Source organism: Oreochromis niloticus, linkage group LG18 (genome assembly GCF_001858045.2).
Source record: "Oreochromis niloticus isolate F11D_XX linkage group LG18, O_niloticus_UMD_NMBU, whole genome shotgun sequence".
NCBI lineage: Eukaryota > Metazoa > Chordata > Actinopteri > Cichliformes > Cichlidae > Oreochromis > Oreochromis niloticus.
In genome coordinates this window covers 16,879,595-16,902,600 of record NC_031982.2, presented here as the reverse complement: position 1 = coordinate 16,902,600, position 23,006 = coordinate 16,879,595, and the positions used below count along the sequence as shown (strand labels likewise).

Here is a 23,006-nt window from a genome sequence, read left to right as displayed (position 1 = left end):
GTTATTGTTATTATTTAGTCATCTGATATTACAAAATTAAAAAGAAAATTGTGATGATGTTACTCATTCAAATGAAATTTAAAAGATTAGCTGTCAGATTGTTGTGAAGAAAGATTTACTCACTGACAACAACGTGTGCTCCATTCCCTGAGAAGTAAGCGCCTCTTTGTGTCTGTCCCTCAAAGCAGGGGCCAGCACCATGATTTGCGGTTGGATTTGACATTTGCGCTCCATTCATCTTAAAATTGCGTACACAGCCAGACACACTGTGCTTCGGAAGGCCCTTTGACTGAAAGTAAAAGCATAACAAGTTTATAAAATAAAATAGACACTAAATTGAATTAGTTGTGTGAAATTTGCATTGTTATTGTTTTTTTTAAACCTTTAACTCTTTGTGAAGGGAATGTGGGGTACTGCCCAGGTAGACAGGGGACAGGAATTGCTGCTTCATGGATGACAGCTCGGCATTAGTCAGCTGCCCATCCTGAGCTCTAATTCCATCTACAACCAGCCGGAATTTCTTCTTTTCCAAACTGAACATTACCTGTAAACATAAAGTGTTTAACTTTTTTTAAGCAATTATATATTTGGAAGGTTTTTTTGTTGATATAAATGCAATGAACTGACCGTGTGCCACTTTCCATCATTGTACTTTTCTCGGTTGAAGATCTTCTGTTTGCCCACAGAAAGCCTGATCCTGCCCTTCGACATGTATAAAGCAAGATGAGATTGCCCTCCTCTGGTTGCAGCAAAGAACAGCATGCCTTCAGGCGACCGAGTCCTGACTTCAAGAGAGAAATGCGGTCTGTGGAGAACCAAAAAAAGAAATAAATACTGCTTTTGAATTGGTAAACTCAAACAAGTACACTTTACATTTATTAATCTTACACGTAAGGATTTATACATATGCATGATTGTGTATCAGACTGTTTACTTACCTGGGTTGCAGGACCTGTAGAGGAAGGCTGTAGCTCAGTCTGCTAACAGTCCCTCCGAGACGATAAGCATGTTGATCCGTGGCTGGTAACGCACATGCTGACACACTCTCATTGCTCACACGTTTCACATCATCCTAAAACAACACAAACACAACAGAAACCCTCAGCAACAGTTTTCCTTTTAACAGCTCAGAGCTCCTTTGTTAAGTCTCAGGATTTTTGCTCCACCGTGTCAGCGATGGTACAAGATGTGGTTAAAAAAAAGGATAACTGTCATATTGTACATGAAAATACTGCATATATTCTTTATTGCATCTTCAGAAAGTGAAAAAAAAGCCCTGTTTCACCCACAGGTGTGAAATTTAGTGAATGAAGATGACCATTACTTTATTTATCAATTGATTTCCTGATTTTCTTTAATTACAGCCAATTATTGATCAATAAAATGCCAGAAAATATTCAAAAATCTCCAAGATTGAACGTGTCTCCTTTTAATCTGCCCACATTATCTGCTTTTAATCATAGATTAAAAATGGTTTGGTCAAGAATCTTTTATCCATTATTCCTTATACATGTTTGGCTTCTGTTGTGATGCAGAACGTAAACTCAACGCATTCAGAAACAGTTCAGAAAACTCGATTCATACATGTAGCTGTTGATGCCAAACGGTGGGTCATAACTTTAAGTACAGCAGCGAGTATGGTGGATATATTTTGGAGTTTTAATGACCACATTCTCTTGGGAGTAGCTTAACTCCCACCATCTTTCTGTTTACACACACACGTGTTTGATTTGTGCTTATTAAACTTTCAGCATCAGCGCAAAAAAAAAAACCTAGTAGGAGCTTGCCAGTGTTTTGAGTGATTTCAGTCTGGCATACATTCAAGAAAAACAGAGGATCGCTTGAGTTGCAGAGAATGGGAAATCAACACTGTTGTTGCTGAGGAGGTCGTGATATGATAAAAAAAATTTAAAACAGCAGGATGATTATTATATATGAAAACCGAGTGGACCATGACCTTTTTTCAGAGCACAGCATCTTCAACATTTTGACCTTTTATTTCTTTTTCTTTTTTTTGCTTGTTTTAAATGAAGTGTAGGGTGTAGTGTCAATTGATTATTATCCTGAATTTAAACCCATTCAGCAGATGAGAATTCATTATTCAATAAAATAATTGTGGGTTGAAGGTTTTCAGAGAATGACTTGCTCCAAACCAAAAAAAGGCAAATTTTTATAGTGAGGATGAGCATACAAGGGCTGTGACCACAAGAAGTAGTGTGAGGTTCATGATTTTGAAGAAAGATTTGAATGTTAATGGTACCTAACGAGTGAGCTCTACATATGGCATGGCGAGGTACTCTCATCTAAACCCAGGATATGCTTCTGTACTCATTTAGTTTATTACAGTGTAGACCAGCGTGTCTGTACATCGACACACAAAATGTTACAGGGCTAAGGTGGTCCACATCAGCCAGGGTTCATGTTTGGTGTGTGTTTTAAACAGCATTTGAAATATATCATTTGGCCTTGTGTCAAATACCATAAATAAATACGTGAACTTTAACAGCTAAACAGGAGAATTTGCAAGAAAATGCAGATGAATCCCTGTTGTTTTTATTGGACATTATCAGTGTTAAAGGTGAAAGCAGCTGCTAAAGCATTATGAGCAGCACTTCATCATGTAAGTGAGGGTGCAATATTCATCATTTTCAATAATGAGTCATAACTGTGCATCAGTGAGTTAGTGGGAACATGCTTGTGAATGATTATTAGAGTGTTACGTGGAAGAAAGAGAAGAGACGTGAAACAATTTCAAGGTTGTTATTAACAGATTTGTAGATACTTAAATTAAATAGAGTAGCAACTTTGAAATACAATACATTTTGTAATTATTATGGTTACTTGAAACATTCATGCCATTCATTTCATGCAAGTTTTTTTTTTTTTATTGAAGTACACTGGAGATGAACGAGCTGGTGCACAAGCTACATAACACTGGTTTGCAAAGGCAGTTTTTCAATCAGTATTAGATTCTTGACAGCATCAGCAGGTCTTAGGACTCCTTCTTCTTTATCTCTGGAAATGAGGCAGCAAAATATAATGTGAACATTGTCAACAAGGTGAAGACAATTAAAGCAATTTTCAAAAGAATATTAAACTTGGTGTAACTTACATCCAAGGAGAGAAATCAAGCTTCACATGTTAATAAAGTCAAATCTTTGCTATCACATTATATGGCTTTGTTATATGGATTTAAAAACATGTTGATCTGGTTTGTAAAAAGGGAAATCATTTCATCCAAATCTATGGTTTTTCCACTTGTGCACTTAGTGCCGTTAACGCAACAAACTTATTCAAATGAATTAGAGTGTGTGTGGACATGTAAAACAATCTCTCACCTTCTTAGAGTTACGGTCCAGCATCAGTTGAACGGGAGTCAAGGGAGAACACACATCCACGAAAACCTTTCCCTCAGGCTCGAATCTGCTGAGGTCCTCAGCCTTGTACAGACTGACTGGCCTGAAATCACAGGGAATCACCATGAATTATAAAATAAAAGAAGCCCCATTTAAGAAAATGAATATATATGACATGGCACATAACCACAGTTTGACTCCATAAATGTTTAAAGTATTTCAAACTTGTGGGTAATTTTACCGTCTTGTGTAGAGGTTGGAAATGCAGCCTTTGAAATTCTCATTTCCCAGGACAAGAGAGCCACTTGTGTCAGGTATGAAGTGGTCACTGCTCTCCTCCTGCCCTTTATCCTCATCATCAATAACCATCCGGATCCTGGAAAAAGTTTTTGTACATGTATGCTTTAGAAGCATTTATTAAGAATATTTTTTCAAACTACATTTATGTGTCTGGTGTTCGCCAACATAGTATATGCAGCTGTGCCCACAGTGTCCTTATCGAATCGCAAAAACGTCACTCACTATAAAAGTATAACTAGTTGCATTAATTGATCATGAATGAAAAATCATTGCTTCCTCCATACCCTCCGCTTCTTTTCGTCACAGTCACGTAATGCCAGCGCCCGTCATTGTACTGTTTGGTAGATTTCCACATCTTGTTGTTGAAATAGACAGTCATGTAGCCGTTTTCCATTCCAAGGTCAATCCCATTATCCTGAAAAATAGAAAATGAAAGCATTTCTTTATATGATCTAATTCTACCTGTTGTAAAAAAAAATCTGGTCTATAATGTCATAGTTGCAAGAGATGTCAAAAATAAGTTGGAAGCCTGACCTGCTGTTTGTCTCGCAAAATAAGACCCTCATTCTCTGTGCTCTTAAATCCAAGGGAAATGGTCACGTCGTTATCCAGAGTAAAGCCTTCAAATTTACTTGAGAGAGTGCTTCCTAAAGTGAACTCTGCTTTACGTACACGCTGTAAGAACACAAGTACAAGAACACAGAACATGTCAATTTACACAGAACACGCTGTGATTTGTGCAGATATATAAATGCTAGTAACTGTTTTCATACCAGCGATTCAGTAGGACAGCCTTTAATGATGCCAACTTTTTCATCAAGAGGCTTAAAGCCTTTATTCAGCTTCAGATTCTTCAAGCATCCTCTAAATGGCTGTATGGTGATGTTATGTCTTTATGGGAAACCAAAAAAAAAGTTATTCTCAATAAAGTTGGAAAAACGAGACAGAACACAACACAAACTAAATGGAGGAATCATGCGCACACATACCGTTCCCTCAAGTGTTGAGATGCACCACCAATATAGACATCTTTAATGTTTTGTGTGTCGAAATCAGCTTGGGCTTTAGCGGCTTCAGTACCTCTCACACGCACAATGAAGTCTCTCTTTGTTCTCACATAGACTTGTATGTCAACCCAGTCTTCTGTCTGAAGAAAGCAAATAGCAGCAAAATTCAGTCAGACGACCAGTGCTTTGAATTGTAATAGACAAGTAATAGTAATAACCCTTAAGAACGTGAATGACTGCAAAAAAAAAAAAAAGCATCTTACCGGGAAAAGCTTCTGCTTATTAGAAGCTGATGTTTCCAAGAAAGAACTATGTATAAAAACGACACCCTCCTCCATGGTGACATAGAAATACTGGTCCTGTGAAACAAAGAAGGTAATCAAGTTCTTGCAAAGAGTGTATAGAATTTTATTTGCAGTGTATCAAGATGTGTGTCCATTTTTAAAGTATGACTTGAATAGTATTTACCTCACTTCCTACATATAAGAGTAGGCCATTTTGTGAGCGCGTATTAACGGACATAGTGATGCTAAAGGTGCTCCCTGTATTATCCACCAGCACTCGGCCAAATCCGGTGCCTTCGTAGTAGTCTGAATCAAGAGGTTTAACATACCTGTAATGGAAAATCAGTGAGACAGTTATTACTTATTGCTAAACTTAATGCCATTTACATTGATTAAGAGTAATAGCATATAGTAACACATGCAGCACTGTGCAAAAGTCTTGAGCCACCCGTGATTTCTTTATATTTTGCCATAAAGAACCAAGACAAAAGATGTTAAACACTTGATTAAACTACAAGTTAAATGGCAGTTTCACAAAATGAAATGCCATGAAAGAGACACTGTAGTGTTTAGCTGCACACAATACTAATCATCATATGACGTACCTCTTGCATGGAGTCACCTTATTAATATTGTCTTCTCTTTTGAAATTATAGAGACTGACAGCTCTGTCATTAAGAGAGAAAAATTCAATGCAGCCTGTGTAATTGGGGTATCTGAGGGAAGCTGGAGGCTGATGAGGAGCAAAACAGAAAAAGGTATTAGTAAAATCTATGGTGCTGCAAAACCGATAAATAGTAGTATGTTTTATATATCTGTGCTCCTTACAGTGAAGTTGGCTGGGTAGCCTCCAACATAGAAAACAATGTCATCGGCACTGAGATCCAGGAGATCCTTGGACTCTTCTCCTTGTTTGCCGTTCTTAATTTGTTTGGAGTCTGTGTTTGAGGTTATAGCTTTGGTAAGGATCATTTCTGCATCCTGGTAAATTCTAAATCATAAAAGGGAAAACAAATAATTGTTTTAATCACATCTACCATATTGACATCGTTAATACATTTTTTATTTATGTTGCCATTTAAAATGCTGACACAGCATTTATAGAGGGAAGTTTTCAATTTACCTGCGCAGGTCCACCCTATCAAATGTTGCAGGCTCAGGTCCAGACCTAGTGATGGCTCCCGTTTTCATCTTGTACTCAACTCCATTGAGCTTGTACACACCATACAATTCATTGTTCCTCAAAAACATACCTATGTAGTTCTTTGTAGACTGCAAGACACGAGTTGTAAAATCAGAATTAAAAAAAATCACAGCTTTGAAATGTTCATCTGCAGTTGGGAATACTTACATCTCTGTTGCCAAGGTATAACACAAACAAGTCATCTTCTGTGGCCTGCCTGCGTCTGCGTTTTCCATCTCCCCGCCCTGGAGGTCTCTGTAGCATCAGAGATATGGCTGTGTAGGCTTTCAGATCATCCAGATTCTTTGGTGGATGAAGCTCCACATGACCATCACCTTGGAAGTTCATAGGGATTGTAACCTGTACAAAACACATGGGAGAAAAGGGAAAAATGAAGCCCTGCCAGTAAAGATATTATACAGGGAACAGGTATATTTCACTTTTGCTAGGGAGGAAAACCCATAGCTGTATTTACAGAACAACCTTACCCTGTTAGCTGCGTCCCTGGCTTGTTCAATGAGATCTTTGAGCATTTTGATGTTTTCAGATATGTTGCTAATGGGTGAGATCTGTGAGGTCAGGTTCTCTACTGTTGAGATCTTATTGGTCAGAGATGGGATGGTGTTTAGCAAATTATTCACTGGAAAAAGAAGAAAGGTGAGAGAAAAAAAAATGTAAACATTTTCTAAAAGTGCATTAAAAACTGGAGAAAAATGGAAATGCAAAAGTATTGCTGACTGGGCCTAAAAGCAAATTTTCCAAATCTCACCTGTCCGGTTGACATCGTCCAATATACCATTTAGGTTAGAGCTCCCGGGAGAGACATCGATCTTATCAAGTTCCTTTCTCATTTTGTTGAGTTTGTCCATTGTGTCACTGGCTGTTTGATTGGCTGAAGCTGCCTTCTGCTTGGCCTCGTTTATCTTAGTTGCAATGTCATCTGTTGGGGAAAAATCAAAAGCAAAAAATAGTTAAGTATCTTACATCTACCAGAAACACATCACCTTTTAATGTGATTAAAATAACCACATGACTTGCATTACTCTACCTCTCGTGATGTCTTTTAACTGTCCCTGTGCATCAAGAAGGTCTTTCTCAAGAGCTTTCTTCTTCTTCTTGGCATCATTAATGCGCTTATTCAGGTCAGTGATGTTGTCAGCAGCGTCTGTTTGTAGAAACCAAGAATTAGCATCTGCACTTTTGGGTTATTGTAAATATGATAACTTAAGAAGATGACTGAATACCATTAAGGTCTTTCTCTGTTTGCTCTGCCTCAGTCAGTAGGTCTTTACTATGACTCTTCAGCTCTTTTGCCTTTTCTGTGAGCTTCTGGTTTGTTACATTCTAAATCAAGAAAAAAAACCATCTTTTTAAATGACTCCATATTAATTTGAAAATCCTTTCTAATACTGAATTTACTTCATGTCAAAAAGCATGCCTGTATATTTACTTAAATGTTTGACTTACATTTAAGGTGCTCTCTGCAGCAACTTTGGCTTCCTTAGCAGCTGCCTCAGCTGCATTTATGGCATCTGTGATATTCTTGTAGGCCTCGATAGCATCTTTCGCGTTGCGCACCTCAGTTCGTCCACTTGCATTCTTCACGGCACTATTATACAAGATGTCATGGAAAGAAAACAACCCAGGCACAGAGAAAATTATTTAATTTAACTTTTTTTTTTTTTTAAACAGGAAATCTTATATATCACACACAGCTGACTCCATGTCAATAAACCGCTCATTAAAAATTTGGTTTACGTACTCCTCAATATCCTTTGCAATCTTTTCTAGGTTTTTAGCATGGTCTTCGGCAGCCTCTACGATGTCCTTCTTGGCCGCAGCCTTAGAAATTTCATTTACTTTCTTGGTCAAATCCGTCTTGGCGCCATCCAGCTGTGCTGCCAGCTGCTCATACTCCTACAGAGGAAAAGGGGCAGGTGAACGGGTGCAGGTAAAGTCACAATACCACAAAACAACACTGACCTCACCCGCGAGCACAACAAGCAAAAACAATGTTCAAGAGCTGAATGAAAGGTATGCTACATAATTGAAATGTTTGGGTTCATATTATAAATAAGGTAAACAACAGGTGTGAGAGTGCATAAATCTCAGTGGATGGAATATTTGAAGTAAAAAAGAAAATTATAGCTTTGCCAAATGTACCGTTTTATTGTCTAAGAGCATTTTCACCAAATCTTCTGTTTTCTGTAGCTCATTCTTGGCCAAGGTCATCTGGTCCTCGACTATCTTCCGCTCTTTTTTTAAGTTTTCGGTGCGTTTCTGTAGGTAACAAAGGAATCAGTTCAATTAGAGAGACTAGCTCTGCTGCATTAAAACATACCACAAGAGGCATTTTTACTGTGTTAATAATATCTTATATTTACCTGCAGATCTCCTAGTGTTTTAGCATTAAGGCCATTCTGGGCATTGGCATTTTTCACTAAGTCCGCTGCATCTTTCAAGGCCTTGTCCAGCTCTTTCAGCTTGGCTTCGTAACCCTCCAGAAGACCTCGAATCTGATCCGCTGCAGCCTCATTTTCATCACACTGCTTACTTACATTATTTTTGATGTAGTCCAGCACTGAAGAATAAAGAATAAATAATGGGAATGTTATTTGACGTTAGTGTTTAACCGTTTCAGCATTTACAAATGTGTTATAATCAGGTGCTTCTGGGATTTTGAAAGGTTTTACTGAGTCTGTCATACATTTCTTGGCTTCATTGCTTTCTTTCTTTGCAGCGGTCAACTCAGGAGTGAAATTCTTTTCTTCCATCTCGTTCACCATGCGCTTAGCATCCTCCAGTAGTTTTAGAAAGTTTCCAGCAGGCAAATCACCCCTCGTATCCTGATTCTCAAGTTGTTTCAGTAGATCTTCAAGCAAACATAACCACACACACATGCAGTTAATATTAAAGGACTGACAGTACCATTAAATCAGAAAATCATAGAAACCAGTGAACCAATTATAAACGGAACAAAGGACAGAGTAGGAGGATAAAAAAACAGTTTAAAACACAACAGGCGAGCGCCAAGAAGAGTTTAGCTTCCAATGACTATAATGCTCCCGTTACCTTTTATTTTCTTGAGTAACTGCTCGATCTTTGATTTCAAATCCTCGGCTCTCTTGTGGGTTTTGTCAGCATCTCCGACTGCATTGTCAGCCTCAGAAGCCCTCTGGTCAGCCTTAATACACAACACAATCCCACACCTTCACACACAATTCCTGACATATCAGCACATGAAAGAATATTAATAACGTATTAGGCATCCTATACCTTGTCTTTGAGGGAACGAATGTCGTCTTCAAGAGTGTCCATGTCGTTTTCCAGCATCTCGACTTTGAGTTTTTGTGTGTTGACGTCAGAGCGGAATTTGCTAACAAGAACCTGCAAAAGTTACAGTAGCGAAATGTGATTTCAGTGGCGTCAAGTCAGATTTTGAAGCGGTAGATACTGAAACATGAGGCGGATGAGGTTTGTTTTAAGACTTGTTCACTTGTGCCTCGTAACACAAGTGAAACAAAGGGAGCAGGCAAATGTATCACAGAAATTATGAGTGGAGAAATAATGACAAAAACACCCGTCAATGGTTTTTAACTGTGGAACAAAACATAGTTTCACTGGTTGTCATTGTCATCTTTGAACATATTCCCATTGCGTACCATGTTGTGTGTGTGTGTGTGTGTGTGTGTGTGTGTGTGTGTGTGTGTGTGTGTGTGTGTGTGTGTGTGTGTGTGTGTGTGTGTGTATAGTGTGCAAAGGACAAATTCCAAACAATCCAATGGCTCTCTCAGAGTTATATGCGGGGGCTATGGTACACTAAAGTGTTACCTTGGTGTCTGCCACAGCCTTCTCCAGCTTTTTCAGCCTGTCCTGAGAGGAGGCGCTGGCAGTGGCATTGTCCAGCTCAGCCTTGATCTTTACCAAGTCATTATCCAGCTCCTCTAAGTCATGTAATAAAGTCTGGGCGCAATTATCACACTCTGAAATACAAAAGAAAATGCATTAGCAAAGAATCAAACCAAATTTAATGCAAATAGCATGCCACGCCGTACAGCCTCGAATCTTTCTTTTAAATCACCTTGGCATTGTTCATCTGTGGTTGTGTCTCCTGGCTCCAGCGCATTCTTGCAAACTGTGAAAAAAATAAACCCATTAAAAACCACATATTTAAAAATTAAGCCTGAAATGATTCAAATGTAGCTTTTTTTTTAAAAATTAGGTTCCACAAACTTACCTCCAGTTCTGGGATCACAGCTGTTGCCATTGCCGGCACAGTTACAGGGGCGACAACTTCCTCCTGGGATCAGTGGATCGCCATAGTAACCAGGAGCACATCTGTGGGAAAGAGATTTCAAAAAAAGAATAAGAAGACAAATTAGAAATAATCAGCAGCGTTTCAAACTGCACACAATTACATAACAGCCCGATCACTCTATGCAGGGACACTCACCTCTCACACTTGCTACCAGCGTAGCCTGCTCTGCATATACACTCGATGTTTCCATACACCTCTCTGCAACCTACCGCAAAACTGCAGACCCACAAGGAGATTATTTTTGTCACAAAATTATAAGTGCAATTGTAATACATATATATATATATATAGTTTTTTTTTAACTCACTTCTGTGTGCTAGTGGTGAATGGGCATGGGCACGCTCTGCACGTCCTGAGAGCTGCGTCTCCATAGTAACCGTCTTTGCAGCGCTCACATCGATCCCCAGCTGTGTTGTACCGACAGTTCTGAAAAACACATAATGTAACCATTAAAACAGGGCAGAATGAAGATCTAAAAATATAATAATGGATATATAATGTGTGAAGAAAAAAAACTGTGTGCGCACGGCAGCTAGCATGGATAAACAGACACGTTTATCTCCCGGAAACCAAACCTTTTTTATTACAGAAGCCAACATCTGAAGGGAAAGAGGGAAAAAAAACATGCCTCTGCTAAAACTATCAGTAGTTTGTTTGATTTACTTGTTGTCTCCATTTGGCTGTGAATGTGTGCATCCATGCATGCATTGTATCCACAAGCCCAGTCTTGAGTGTGTTGTATCATAATAATACAACAAAGCTTAGTTAAGGAAGTGCATTAATCCATCTATGTAAAGTAAGTGAGGAAGTACAAAAATGGGAAATCAAATAAGGCATAACAAAAAATTCTTTAGATGGTGATTTTTTTTTTTTAAACAAACACAGCAACAACTGAAAGGAGGCAGGGTTGTGCAATAAATGTGTGCCAAAAGATGTGCCCTGAAGGTGAGAGGGTCTGGACTCTGACTAAACGGTGCATCACAATTGAGTCAGCTGGGCTGAAGTAGTCATTCTTGGTTGTTCATGTCTGTTGCTTTCTGCGTACCAGTGGTCATGGAGTCATAACTGGAGGTATGAGTTAAGTGTATTTCTTACCAGGCACCGCCCTGTCCTGTCTTCACACTCATCGGAGAGACCGTTGCACTCACAGGGAACACAGAGTCCCAGGAAAGGACTGCTGCCATCTCTGTAGTAACCAGGCTGACATTTCTGAAGAAGAAAAACACAAATGGGAAGACATATAAGTAACCATTAGTTACTAACAATTTTAAAAAATCTGTTTGCCTACATTTCATATCATATTACACACCTTTTGGGCAATATGTAAAAAAAAGGTAAAACTCAATAAAACACCACAAACATGCTATCACAGAGGATGAATGTACCTCTGTTTGGTGTCAGGGAGTGTGAAAATTCAGGCAGAAATGAACTTTTAATCTTTAACTTTTAACCGTTAATCTGAATTCATTTAGATTAACGGTTAACTCTTAGCACGCCCTTTGTGGTCAGAGATGACAGTCTTCCAGCGACTAGGGATCTACACTTGACGCAGTGTAACCCAGAGCAAAAGTATAAATAACGTACATCACACCGTCTTTGATTTTTACCTGAATCTGAGAACTGGCATCACTGTCATCAATAGAAGGATATTGAAGCATCTGTCCTCTGTCATTTATCGATGGATACTCAATCCTCTGAGTTCCCCGGTCAGTAAGCTTAGGGTATTGTATCCTCTGAGCCCATCTGTCATGAAGTCTGCTGTGCTGGGGTGGATCTGCCCTGTCAAAGGGCCTGTGCCCAGCGCAGCAAAGTCCAATAAAAGTCCAATATATCAGGGTCTGGAGCAGAACCCTTCTACGCCAATATCTATCCATATAGGTATCTGACATTCCCAGTGTTTAGTCCGCGTGAAATAATCTGGCACCCTCTCCCTCGGCCTCTTAAATGCAAACGCTCGCACTCAACCGCACCGGTACAAAGAAGACACACCCATTTACCTGACTCAGCCTCTCAGCTCAGCATGAGTGTTTGCAGACGCAAGAACACACAAGTGCAAGTGCTTACATGCAGTGTCTGCCCCGCTCCTGCTCTTATACACGCACGCACACACACACACACGCACACACAGAATGGTTCAAGACACATTTTGTAGACATAGAGATATTCATGAAGACTAAATGTTTTTAAGTTTTTCTTTTCTCTTGTTATTTCAGGTATATTTAGAATAAACTATTCTATTCTATTCTATTCTATTCTATTCTATTCACAGTGAAAAAATGGCTGTAGGATGTGAATGCCCACAAAAGAAATCGGATGTCATTACAGAAAAAAGAAAATCACAATATTGCTGTATTTACTTCAAAGTTAAAAGGCTGTGGTAATAGAGCCTTTTACTTGAAAAGCAAGTAAAACATTCAGCATGGTATTACCATTCGGTAATATTCTCTGTATACGTGTGTGATTTATAAGTGGACTTTTGCAAGAATACATGACCAGGAGGCTAGTTAGACATCGATAGACCGCACAGGTATGAAACTCACACCTGAATCACGCTGCACAAACACACAGCAGACACAACTAGGCGTGCCGGCTGTACTTCCAGACACGCGCATATTAGGTGCACTAAGGCAAAATCACTCAGGTTTACAAGTAATGCTATGTTGCTATGCACCACACCTCACGCGTCAAGGCGAGGCTCGTTGTCATATAGCCTCTGGGCACATGTAGTCAACTTCCTATCAACACACCCAAGATGGTGGCTCAAGCGCGCGCGCGCGCACACACACACACACACACACACACACACAGAGGAGGGTAGTTGTGATTATATGGCAACAGCACTTCAACAAACAAGCAACATATCTAAAGCTTTTCATTTTTTCCCCTAGTTCACATAATATATGTTCTCCTTTACACGTTGTACTCCCCTTTAATAAGCACTTGCTCTGTTATCATTTTTAATCTACTCCTGACTGGAAAACTGCACACAAATCAAGTTTGGGAAGCACAAACTACATCAGCCTCTGGATCAACTTAGCCCCCTTTCCATTCAAGGAAAGCTTTCCCTTCTACATTTCTCTGCGCTGTATCCACACCAGCGATTATAATTTTATAATCACAAATATTATGTCTGCATGACTGCGCCACGTATCCCAGCCCAGGGCTACATAATTTTACTGCACAGCTCTCTGGATGTTATTTTCCATCAAATTCCACCCTTGTACATTTTTCTGTGAGGTAAAGGGTGCGGTTTTTGGCCCAGACATGTCAAGGCAGCCTAGAAATATGAAAGGAGGCCCAGCTCTTCAGTCAATGCACTTCTCCACGCTTTCTTGTTTCTTAAACAAATGTTATTGTTAACTAAAGCTAGACTAAAAGTTAAAACTAAGTGTGGAGAAACATCTTAGTTAATTGATGAGCTACTGATGCAGTAGCTCATCCCAGCTCATGAGCGATCACAAGTGTGAATCAGAATCAGAATACTTTATTGATCCCTAAGGAAATTATATAGTACAGAAGTACAGAAAGAAAGTGACACGTGTTCTTGTCATTGATTCGCTGTATTGAATTCAAATCTACTGAGAAGTTAAAGAGGCTTACAAAAAGCCAAACTAATCTCATTCACCATCAAAAGAAAGTATTTCAGGGCAAAGAAATTACGGAAAAGCTGGGACACTTTTTGAAATGTAAATAAAAACAGATTTCAATGATTTGCAAACCTGAACAACCCATAATTTAGTCAAAATAGAAGATAGAAAACTTATCAAATGTTTAAAGTGAGACATTTTATGATTTGAAGAAAAAATGAGCTACTTTATGGCAGCAACACACCTAAAAGAAGTTGGCAAAATGAGCTGATATTTTTCGTGAAATAGTAAAATGTCTCAATTTAAACAGGTTGTGTTCTATATGTTCTACTGTGAACAAAATACGGAATTGTGAGATTTGTAAATTATTGGGTTCTGTTTTGAATTTGCATTTTACACAGTTTCCAAGGTTTTTCAGACTGCTCTTTTATCACTAGATGATTTGTAGCAACAATGGCCAGGAAGGCATAAAAATATGTTAACTCATCAGTGTGTCATTGATCATATTACTCATGTTACCTTAATGATGATAGGAAAGTCCCAATCGTGCCTTCCTTAATATTAGATTTAACAGGATACAACCGGTATGGACTACAGATAACAAAGCCATATTTCAATCACATCATTTGGTATTTCATGAAGTTTTTTTCTTTATCATTACGTGCATACAAATTTTATCAACACTGAGAATCTGATAAATCAACTTTAAATTTAACTGACTTGAACTGAATTATTGAGTACATCAGGAGTGAAGATTTGTTAAGGTTAGGGAGTGAAAATGGAAAAGTGTCCATAAAACAGCATATTTGACCTTGCCCAGTTGACCTTCTTCAGTTGGTCGTTCAGTGGGTCTTTCATTTGGTCATTCAGTGGGCCATTCAGGGGGTCAGGGGCCAATGTGTGTGTGTGTGTGTGTGTGTGTGTGTGTGTGTGTGTGTGTGTGTGTGTGTGTGTGTGAAAATTCAATGAAAGAGGTGATCATCACTTTTATATGTTCAAGTGCATAGTGTGGAGGATGTCATAAGGCCTTGAGGCAATCGGATGTAAAACACAATATTTATGAGTGTTTTAAGTTGTAAATTGGTCAGATTTGACCCAAACACGACAGAAAGCCTAGGAGAATGTAAGACTACCATATACACTATGTGGATAAAAGTACAGGGCCACCTACACATTACACCTAGAGTAGCTGCCGTGGAAATCCATGCCATGAAGCTCCCAGCACATAGTTTTTGTGCTGATGTTAATGCGAGAGGAGGTCTGAAACTCTGTGGTTACTGTGTAAGCAGAGCACTGGCAACTTTTAAGCAAAGACTGAGGGAGGTGGCCCAATACTTTTGTCCATACAACATATTTGATGGCCTTCAAACTCACCTCACAGGAGTCACCAGTATACTGAGAGGGGCAGGAACACTTCTCCACTAAGTTACTAGAACCTCCAGTCCCTGAGGCTGTGGCCCCCTCTAGGCCCACCTCACCCAAGCTGAGTCTCTGGCTCTGGGTGAAGTACAAGGCTCGGATCCTCAGGCCCACCAGACCAGCCAAGACCATCATCAGTTCCTCTCTGGACACAGGCCTGTTGTTGATAGCGTGTCGCCAGTTCCCCTGCAAACAACACAAAGTTTACAGATTTATCCTGAGAAATCAGTATGGAGAGAAAGAGATAATTAAATCTAAAACAGTAGTGCGTTAATAGACATTATTCCATTTTAGACATTTTGTGTGTTTTCCACTGTCTCTGCTTTTAGTTCAAAATCTAAATTTAAACAAGCACACCACATCATTTAATAGGTGATAAGAAAGTGTAGTCCTTTACCTCCAACAGCTGTACTCTGCCTTGATAGAGCCTGTCTGGAAGCGGAGCTTGTGGAGATGTGTGGATCAGAGTCATGTTATGACCCTGAGGAAAAAATAATGACATGGATAAATACACTGCCACTGTAACCAAAAAAAGAGAGAGTGAACACTCCTAGCATTACGTACAGTTAGGACAACATCAGGTCTTTTGCCAATCGGAGTCATCCCCTCACTGGGAATCCCGAATGATTTGGACTGGTAAGTCAGGAAACCACCGTAAGATGAAATCTAGTAAAGGATGTAGACTTCTGTTAGTTCATTTGGATGAGAGCTGCAGATAGACGGTTAGTATAAAGGACATTTTGATATATATTCGACCTAGATCCTTTTCAGTTAGGAGGTAATGGTTTAACTTGTGATTTTTCAGATATCATATGGCCTTTTAATTCCTCTTTTTAAATTGTTAAAGATTTTTGCTTAGAGTTTTGTTTATCTCCAAAAGTTGAATCTGTTCATCTGGACGTAGTGTTTTGTGGGAGAAACGTTTCGTCACTCATCCAAGTGACTTCTTCAGTCTCAGCTGACTGCAGGTTTCCCCAAACCTTATAAACAGTACATTTGCATAATGACTGAAACCAGCCCACTGAGGGAACAATGGGCTGTGAGGTCAGTTCCTTAATCATAATTATGCAAATTCTCATGACCATTGATCAACAATCACTGACCAAAACCCACTGATCAAAGAACACTGATCAATGGCCATGAGTACCATTCACAGAGAGTTGGGGAATGGCTGCAATCACAGCATTGTAAGATGGCGAAAGATGGCGAAAGATGTACCCTTAGGCCCCCTCCTCGATTCAGAGATGGTCTTTCCCTCTTCACGTAAATGGCCTCCTTGACTCCGCGCTCAAACCAGCGTTCCTCCCTGTCCAGGATGTGTACAGGGAGGAACGTACTGTTGTACTGTTTATAAGGTTTGGGGAAACCTGCAGTCAGCTGAGACTGAAGAAGTCACTTGGATGAGTGACGAAACGTTTCTCCCACAAAACACTACGTCCAGATGAACAGATTCAACTTTTGGAGATTTACTTTCCTGGATGATTGAGAATGCATCAAGAAGTTTTGTTTATGTTCTTCCTGTCTTAGCTGACAATGATGAGTGGTGGAGGAAATGTTCCTTTAGCAAAAGCAGCAATACAACACTATAAAAACACCTACAAATAATATAATAATGCTATAATTAAAATTAAATCATGTGTGGAAATTTTTTTTAAAAACTGGAAGATGCAAAAATGTGAACACACCTGAAATATCGACTATGATCCTTTACTCCAAAACTGTATATATGCACAACCATCATTAGTGACTTCTCATATTCAGTCATGTTAAAGAAGTTTAAAACATGAATGCAACTGGGTTGCCGGATTCTTGGTATGGATCTTGATAATTATAGGGTTTCTTTTCAATAGTCAAAGTCAAAGTCAAATTTATTTATATAGCACATTTAAAACAACAACCGTTGACCAAGGTACTGTACAATTAAGATAATTAAAAGAAATAAAAACATAGGGAGACATGATAAGAGTTAAGAAAAAGAATCATAAAATTAGAAGATTTGAATAAAAAAAACTAAAAAACATTTTTTTGTGTGGAAATGCCCTCCAGTATGTGTTTCTTTGTTTAGACAGCAGCACATATTCCCAATAAACAACATTCGCTGCCATGACGTCTCCACTGACTCACCCTGTTTCCCAGATAGGACGGTGGTGCCACCCAGTGTAACGTTTGAACTGCGGGAGAAAGTTCCTGGATATCTGCCACCACCGTGTTACTGGCTTTGTTCAACACAGATGTAACCTCCTCTCTGTCGGGACTTTCCAAACGCCAGCCCTGCATATCAACAAACTAATAACAGAGAAACATAAGAAAAATAATAACTGTGTTTTCCAGATCATTTTTGACGGTAGTGTTAGTACTGAGTATTATCTGTGTTAGTAAAATAGAAGCACACTGATGACTTCTTAAACAGAACACCAGATTAGCAAAGTCGCCAGCTTCATTTCCAAGACAAGCTTGCAAAAAGGACTTTGCACAAGACACAGGTGGATGGGTCAATGGGTTCATCCAGTAACTTTAGAGAGACTAACAAGAAAAGCTCTATCATAAATGCACCCAAGTCACAGTAAAACCTGCATTGCGTGGTGTGCATTTGATCTGCTTTACCATCGTGGGTCCTTTTGTGAACAACACCAGCTTTTTTTTTAAAAACCCATTGTTTGCCACATAACTTCTGTCAGCCAAAAGGCGCTGCAGGCAGAAAATCTTTAAAGGCATTCATAGACATGCAGGAGCAAGAAAAGCCAACACACCTTCCCCCTACGTTTGCTGGAGCTCTGACACTGGTCAGTGACTCCAAAGCAGAAGCAGCTGGTACAGCCGAGAGGGTTTGAGGGGTCAAAATAGAAGGACCTTTCCCGACAAGTATCACACCTGACCCCAGCAACATTTCTCTGCAAACGTGGCGGCAATGACAAAGAGAAAGTCAGACAAAGAACACCAAGAAACAGGGAGTTCTTAAATAAGACATTTCATTTATTGAACTGACCTTGCAGAGACACCTTCCTGTGTCTGGGTCACACACATTAGATGTAACTCCACCTTGATTACAGTCACAGGGCACGCAGTCAGGGAAGCGATAATAACCTGGAGCACAGCGATCACACTTCCGGCCTCCAATCCTCGGCTTACAACTGTGTAAAAATACAGAGACATAATCACAGTTAAAGATCTTCATTGTACATTTGAAACAGAGAAATGGTCTCTGAACAGCTTGTATGGCAAAGAAAACTGTATAATTACATGTTATGCATTGCTTTTCACTGCTAGCTCCACATTTCTATAAGAGTAAAAACAGTACTGTGTAATTGTAACACTATCAGTAAGGTCTGGATACCTTTAAAATAACCTTTGCATAGTTTTCAGTTCTCACAGCAACATTTATGGAGTTATTCAAGGTAGTTGGCAAGCAAGTTGCTTCAAACATCATTAAAAACTTACGGTTCATATTCGGATTTGATTTAGAGATTAAGGCAAGAATGAGATGCATTATCTGTTAGCTTACGTGGTTGTTTTCATCGCTGTACATAGCTGTCGTTTTGCTGGCTATATGTTTGGACTAGATATGCTGTTGCACAATGAGTTTGTACGGACATGGACATGCTCTCTGATGTTATCGCACTGCATAAGAATCTAAACACCTGAAATGCCTAGAGCTTTTTCATGATACTGTTTTTGACACAAAAGGAGATGTGTACAACAACACGACTGGACTGTGAACTGTGAAAGTCAGGGCCGACACCAATGTTTAAAATAACAATTCAAACAGCCTATAGTTGATGTTCTTGCTGTTTTTGATCATTTTGCGTAACAAAATTAAAAAGAAAATTAAAAAACAAATTAGGCTCTTTGTCTCATACTCATGATATCAGCCCATACCAACATTCCCCTAATGTACTGCTGCATCTGTAGACGTAACATCTCGTTAATCACGTTGCTGTCATGCTTCATATCTGCTGTTGGAAGCTGCAGGTCAGATTCCAGTCTTTTTTTTTTTTTGCACCATTCAAGAATCAGTGCATGACAGATTGTTACTCACAAGGGACAGGCATTACAAGCACAGCTGTTTAATAGAGAAACTACGCAATCACATAATTAAGAAGAAATAATTAATTATATCTATCTGCTTTTATTCCATTTATCCAATTCAGGGTTTGGAGGTAAGCTGGAGGCTATCCCATCCTGCACACGTCACCCAAGCACTCATTTACACCTGCAACTAATTTTGAATCAGCAATTAAACTAACCTAAACTAATGTCTCTGGACTGTGGAAGCAAAGTGGAACACCCAAACCTGTGCTAACCACAGCGGCATTGTGCTGTGCTCCTGAAATATGATGGATGGATGGATGGATGGATGGATGGATGGATGGATGGATGGACTGTCATGATCCTGGCTTTTCCAGCATTTTCTGCTATGGACTCACTTTCCTGTTTGATATTTTCCGTTCGACTTTGTTGGAGTTTTCAGTTTGGATATTACCTCTGCCTAGGTTATGTTTTCATCCTGATCTTATTTAGTTGTTAAGTTTTTTTGTGTACTCCTTGTGTCTTTTAGATGCATCCCTACTGAACTCTAACAATGATTCTAGGACAGAACAGCAGCTAAAATAACTCAAATGTTAACCCTTTAACGCATATTGTACCATATCTGATTTGAGTTTTTGAGACTTCTACATCATCAGTATTTTGGGTTTTTTGGGGGGTTTCTTCCTGAAAAACTTCCATAAATTGCACAATACAGTTTAAGCAATTTTAAAAAATGGTACATGTAGCAAATACTATGCAAATAAAAATCCTATGTGGAAATTAACATTATTTTTATTATTTGGCTCAAACTCTCCATTTTTTTTTAAATCAGAAGTTTTTGGTAATTATTTCATATTTCAGGCTTTAAGGGGTCAATGATATGATATGAAGTATTTAAAGACTATCGCATGAGATCATAAGAACAAACCTCAGCTTCCATCTATCCTTAGTTAGCAACAGAGTTGGAAAAGTTGCTTTCAAATGTGATTTATTTGGCCTTTACAAGGTAAATGCAAATATGGTAACCTGCACAGTTTGCTCTTCATGTAGGTTTCAGCTCACCTGCACTGACCAGTATTGCGGTCACACTGAGCCCCCGCATTTGCAGCGATGCCGCTTGGCGAGCATTCACAATTCTCACAGCCCAGCAAAGGGTGATAGCTGAAAGTCTGATTCTGACACACATCGCAGGCCGGTCTGACTGTCTGAGGAGGGCAGATGCAGCGTCCCGTCACTTCGTCGCATAGTCGGCGGCCACAATCACACGCTGTGCAGAGAGTGTAATGAGGACAAAATTAGATGCAAATTGTATTTCGAGAGTAATTAACAAGGAGTGAATGATGACTTAAAAAGAAAAGAACTACAAATCAAAGGTAAATGTTGACTCACGTCTGCAGTAGGGAAATCCGAAGTATCCAGTGGCACACTTTGTGCACTGCCGCCCAATCACATGTGGCCTGCAGGGACACTGTCCTCCAACTGCATCACAGACGATTCCTGTAGAGCCAGACGCGTCACAGTCGCAGGGCAGAGCGCCATCGTTATATGCTGCTACAAGAGAGCGGGCCGAGTCTCTGCAGAACTGGGAAGATGTTCTGGGGCTAAAGTGACACACACAAAGATTTCTTTTAAATACAAATGTGGTTTTATACTCGAACATGACAGCTAGAGGGCACCATTTCCAAAAACATTGGTGTTTTGACGGTTGTTACCTCAGCATGGGTAATGAAATATCACCGAATATATTAAAACCATCAGCTATATATCATCACAAAAAAAAACCTGTCAGATTGTTAAATGTTTATGTCATTATTTGTTGGATACCTACTCAATATAGAACCCTTCTTCTCGGCACTGCTGTATGAAATCTTCAGATTTATCCAGCGGTTTCTCTCTGAGGAGCTCTGGGGTGTAAACGCTATCAGGTACCAACATGATATAATCCTAAATAAAAGATAGAAACCATATCAAAAAATATCTCACATATCCTACATCTTTGTTTAAGTAATACAGAGTGATAAATGATTTAAAGTTATTTAGGCTTTTTTATTTTTTGCTTGAGCTTAATGGAGAAAATTAAATTAAAGCACACTGAACAGTACACAATCATAACCCAACCTGCCCCCTGCCTTATACAGCCTGGAAGCTTAGCCTTTATAAACCCACAAGCGACTGCCAGGTAGAATACAGTCGTTTCATTGTTGTTGTTGGGGATATGGCATAACACTGAGGAGAGAGGACCTCAGGATGCCAAGTCCTCAACCTGAACAACACTAGTGCAAAACACAGGCTTCACATGCCTTCAGACTGTAAACAAGTATTTTTAAATTCCTGGCTCATTCGGTTGCAATGGTGTTTAATATGTAACACAAACCACTGACCAGAATCAGAGTCTTTCTAGGTGGCACCCTCACAGAGATGACGGGTAGCTGCCAAGGATTTCTCTCAAAGTCAAGGGCAATGCGCCCATCAGCAATGACTACCTCCCTGCATCCTGAGACTGCAGGGCAGAACGAAGCATTTATCATACCTGCAAGAAAAGGACATTTTAAATGGGTAAAGAGAGAAGACAAGAGGGCGCCGCACAGTGACTCATCTCCCTGTTAAAGCCATGTGGGGGAGCTGATCCAAGGCCTCTGCTCATTTTCTCATGAGCATTGGAACTTTATCTGCTCTTAAATAGGAATCAACATCTCTGTGGGAATGATTTCCCAGTCACTGTTAAAGTATAAAAAAAAACATCTAAGGGGAGGCAGTAAGGACTTCATTCCTCTCTAACACTCACCCTTCCATTCACGGCCCGCGTCAACTCGCACTTCCACAGGGAAGGAGATATGTTCAGGCTGGTGATAATGCACTATTATCACATACCTGCCCGGAAGAGGCACATTGGGGGTGAAACTAATCTCCGTCTGCGAAAAAAAAAAAAACATGAGAAAACCTGAATGAGTGTCTTTTGGACTGGGTAAATAAAGAAAAAAAAACAGCAGGACAGCACAAACTGAATGTCTTGGGGGCAAAGCTGTTAAATATTTCCACCAGCTGAGGAAGGGCACAGTGATACCTGTGGGAATTTAAGTAGTATCCCATCACACTCAGGTTCACGGACAGGGAGCACCCCAGACTGTCGTCTCCGCCTCCAATCCTCAATCTCTCTTTGTTGGGGAGCCACAGCTGGTGTGGACAATAGCTGGCCATCGCGGGCTGCATACAGGATCCAAGCTGAGGTTGGTTTGTCAAACTGCCTCGGGACACAGTGCCAGCTAAACACAGCAAACAAGAAGAATTCAGCTTCAACATGTTTTCACTCTCATATTATTTGTTGAGAATATACAAAAAAATAATTTCATTGTGATAAAGAGGCCAACTTTTATAAAGCATCTGAATGATTTTAGAGGTTCAGCAGTGGAGAAGCTATTATTACATTCATTGTTTTAAATTTGTGGGCATTTTTACACTGAACCACAAGTTTTTGTTTGCTGGCTTATTTTTCCCTTCTGAGTAGATTTCCTGTTCTTTGCTCAGG

General features: G+C 39.6%; 1 protein-coding gene across 5 annotated transcripts in view; it reads right to left on the bottom strand.

The window, feature by feature from the left end:
* The window catches only part of LOC100709653 (laminin subunit alpha-3), a 60,104-nt gene that overhangs the window by 4,453 nt on the left and 32,645 nt on the right, over positions 1–23,006 (bottom strand). The window contains exons 29-73 of one of the 5 annotated variants that reach the window (XM_005476338.4): positions 22,545–22,743; positions 22,266–22,392; positions 21,862–22,010; positions 21,309–21,424; positions 20,870–21,081; positions 20,543–20,747; positions 18,441–18,585; positions 18,205–18,345; positions 17,579–17,740; positions 16,019–16,120; positions 15,852–15,935; positions 15,410–15,640; positions 11,544–11,657; positions 10,756–10,874; positions 10,584–10,664; positions 10,368–10,468; positions 10,212–10,265; positions 9,962–10,113; positions 9,407–9,517; positions 9,203–9,314; positions 8,838–9,002; positions 8,515–8,711; positions 8,294–8,410; positions 7,893–8,047; positions 7,598–7,739; positions 7,375–7,474; positions 7,179–7,295; positions 6,900–7,070; positions 6,619–6,770; positions 6,299–6,490; positions 6,071–6,219; positions 5,776–5,938; positions 5,553–5,680; positions 5,132–5,276; positions 4,927–5,022; positions 4,646–4,803; positions 4,430–4,547; positions 4,191–4,331; positions 3,941–4,071; positions 3,598–3,732; positions 3,339–3,468; positions 939–1,072; positions 628–805; positions 383–544; positions 124–289 (exon numbers count right to left, since the gene is read on the bottom strand). In XM_005476338.4, the coding sequence (XP_005476395.1) occupies positions 124–289; positions 383–544; positions 628–805; positions 939–1,072; positions 3,339–3,468; positions 3,598–3,732; positions 3,941–4,071; positions 4,191–4,331; positions 4,430–4,547; positions 4,646–4,803; positions 4,927–5,022; positions 5,132–5,276; positions 5,553–5,680; positions 5,776–5,938; positions 6,071–6,219; positions 6,299–6,490; positions 6,619–6,770; positions 6,900–7,070; positions 7,179–7,295; positions 7,375–7,474; positions 7,598–7,739; positions 7,893–8,047; positions 8,294–8,410; positions 8,515–8,711; positions 8,838–9,002; positions 9,203–9,314; positions 9,407–9,517; positions 9,962–10,113; positions 10,212–10,265; positions 10,368–10,468; positions 10,584–10,664; positions 10,756–10,874; positions 11,544–11,657; positions 15,410–15,640; positions 15,852–15,935; positions 16,019–16,120; positions 17,579–17,740; positions 18,205–18,345; positions 18,441–18,585; positions 20,543–20,747; positions 20,870–21,081; positions 21,309–21,424; positions 21,862–22,010; positions 22,266–22,392; positions 22,545–22,743 (6,359 nt within the window). Of the gene's footprint in view, positions 1–123; positions 290–382; positions 545–627; positions 806–938; positions 1,073–2,745; positions 3,016–3,338; positions 3,469–3,597; positions 3,733–3,940; positions 4,072–4,190; positions 4,332–4,429; positions 4,548–4,645; positions 4,804–4,926; positions 5,023–5,131; positions 5,277–5,552; positions 5,681–5,775; positions 5,939–6,070; positions 6,220–6,298; positions 6,491–6,618; positions 6,771–6,899; positions 7,071–7,178; positions 7,296–7,374; positions 7,475–7,597; positions 7,740–7,892; positions 8,048–8,293; positions 8,411–8,514; positions 8,712–8,837; positions 9,003–9,202; positions 9,315–9,406; positions 9,518–9,961; positions 10,114–10,211; positions 10,266–10,367; positions 10,469–10,583; positions 10,665–10,755; positions 10,875–11,543; positions 11,658–15,409; positions 15,641–15,851; positions 15,936–16,018; positions 16,121–17,578; positions 17,741–18,204; positions 18,346–18,440; positions 18,586–20,542; positions 20,748–20,869; positions 21,082–21,308; positions 21,425–21,861; positions 22,011–22,265; positions 22,393–22,544; positions 22,744–23,006 lie in introns of those variants that run through there. The other 4 variants (XM_005476339.4, XM_019347951.2, XM_005476340.4 and 1 more) reach the window with 4 other exon arrangements.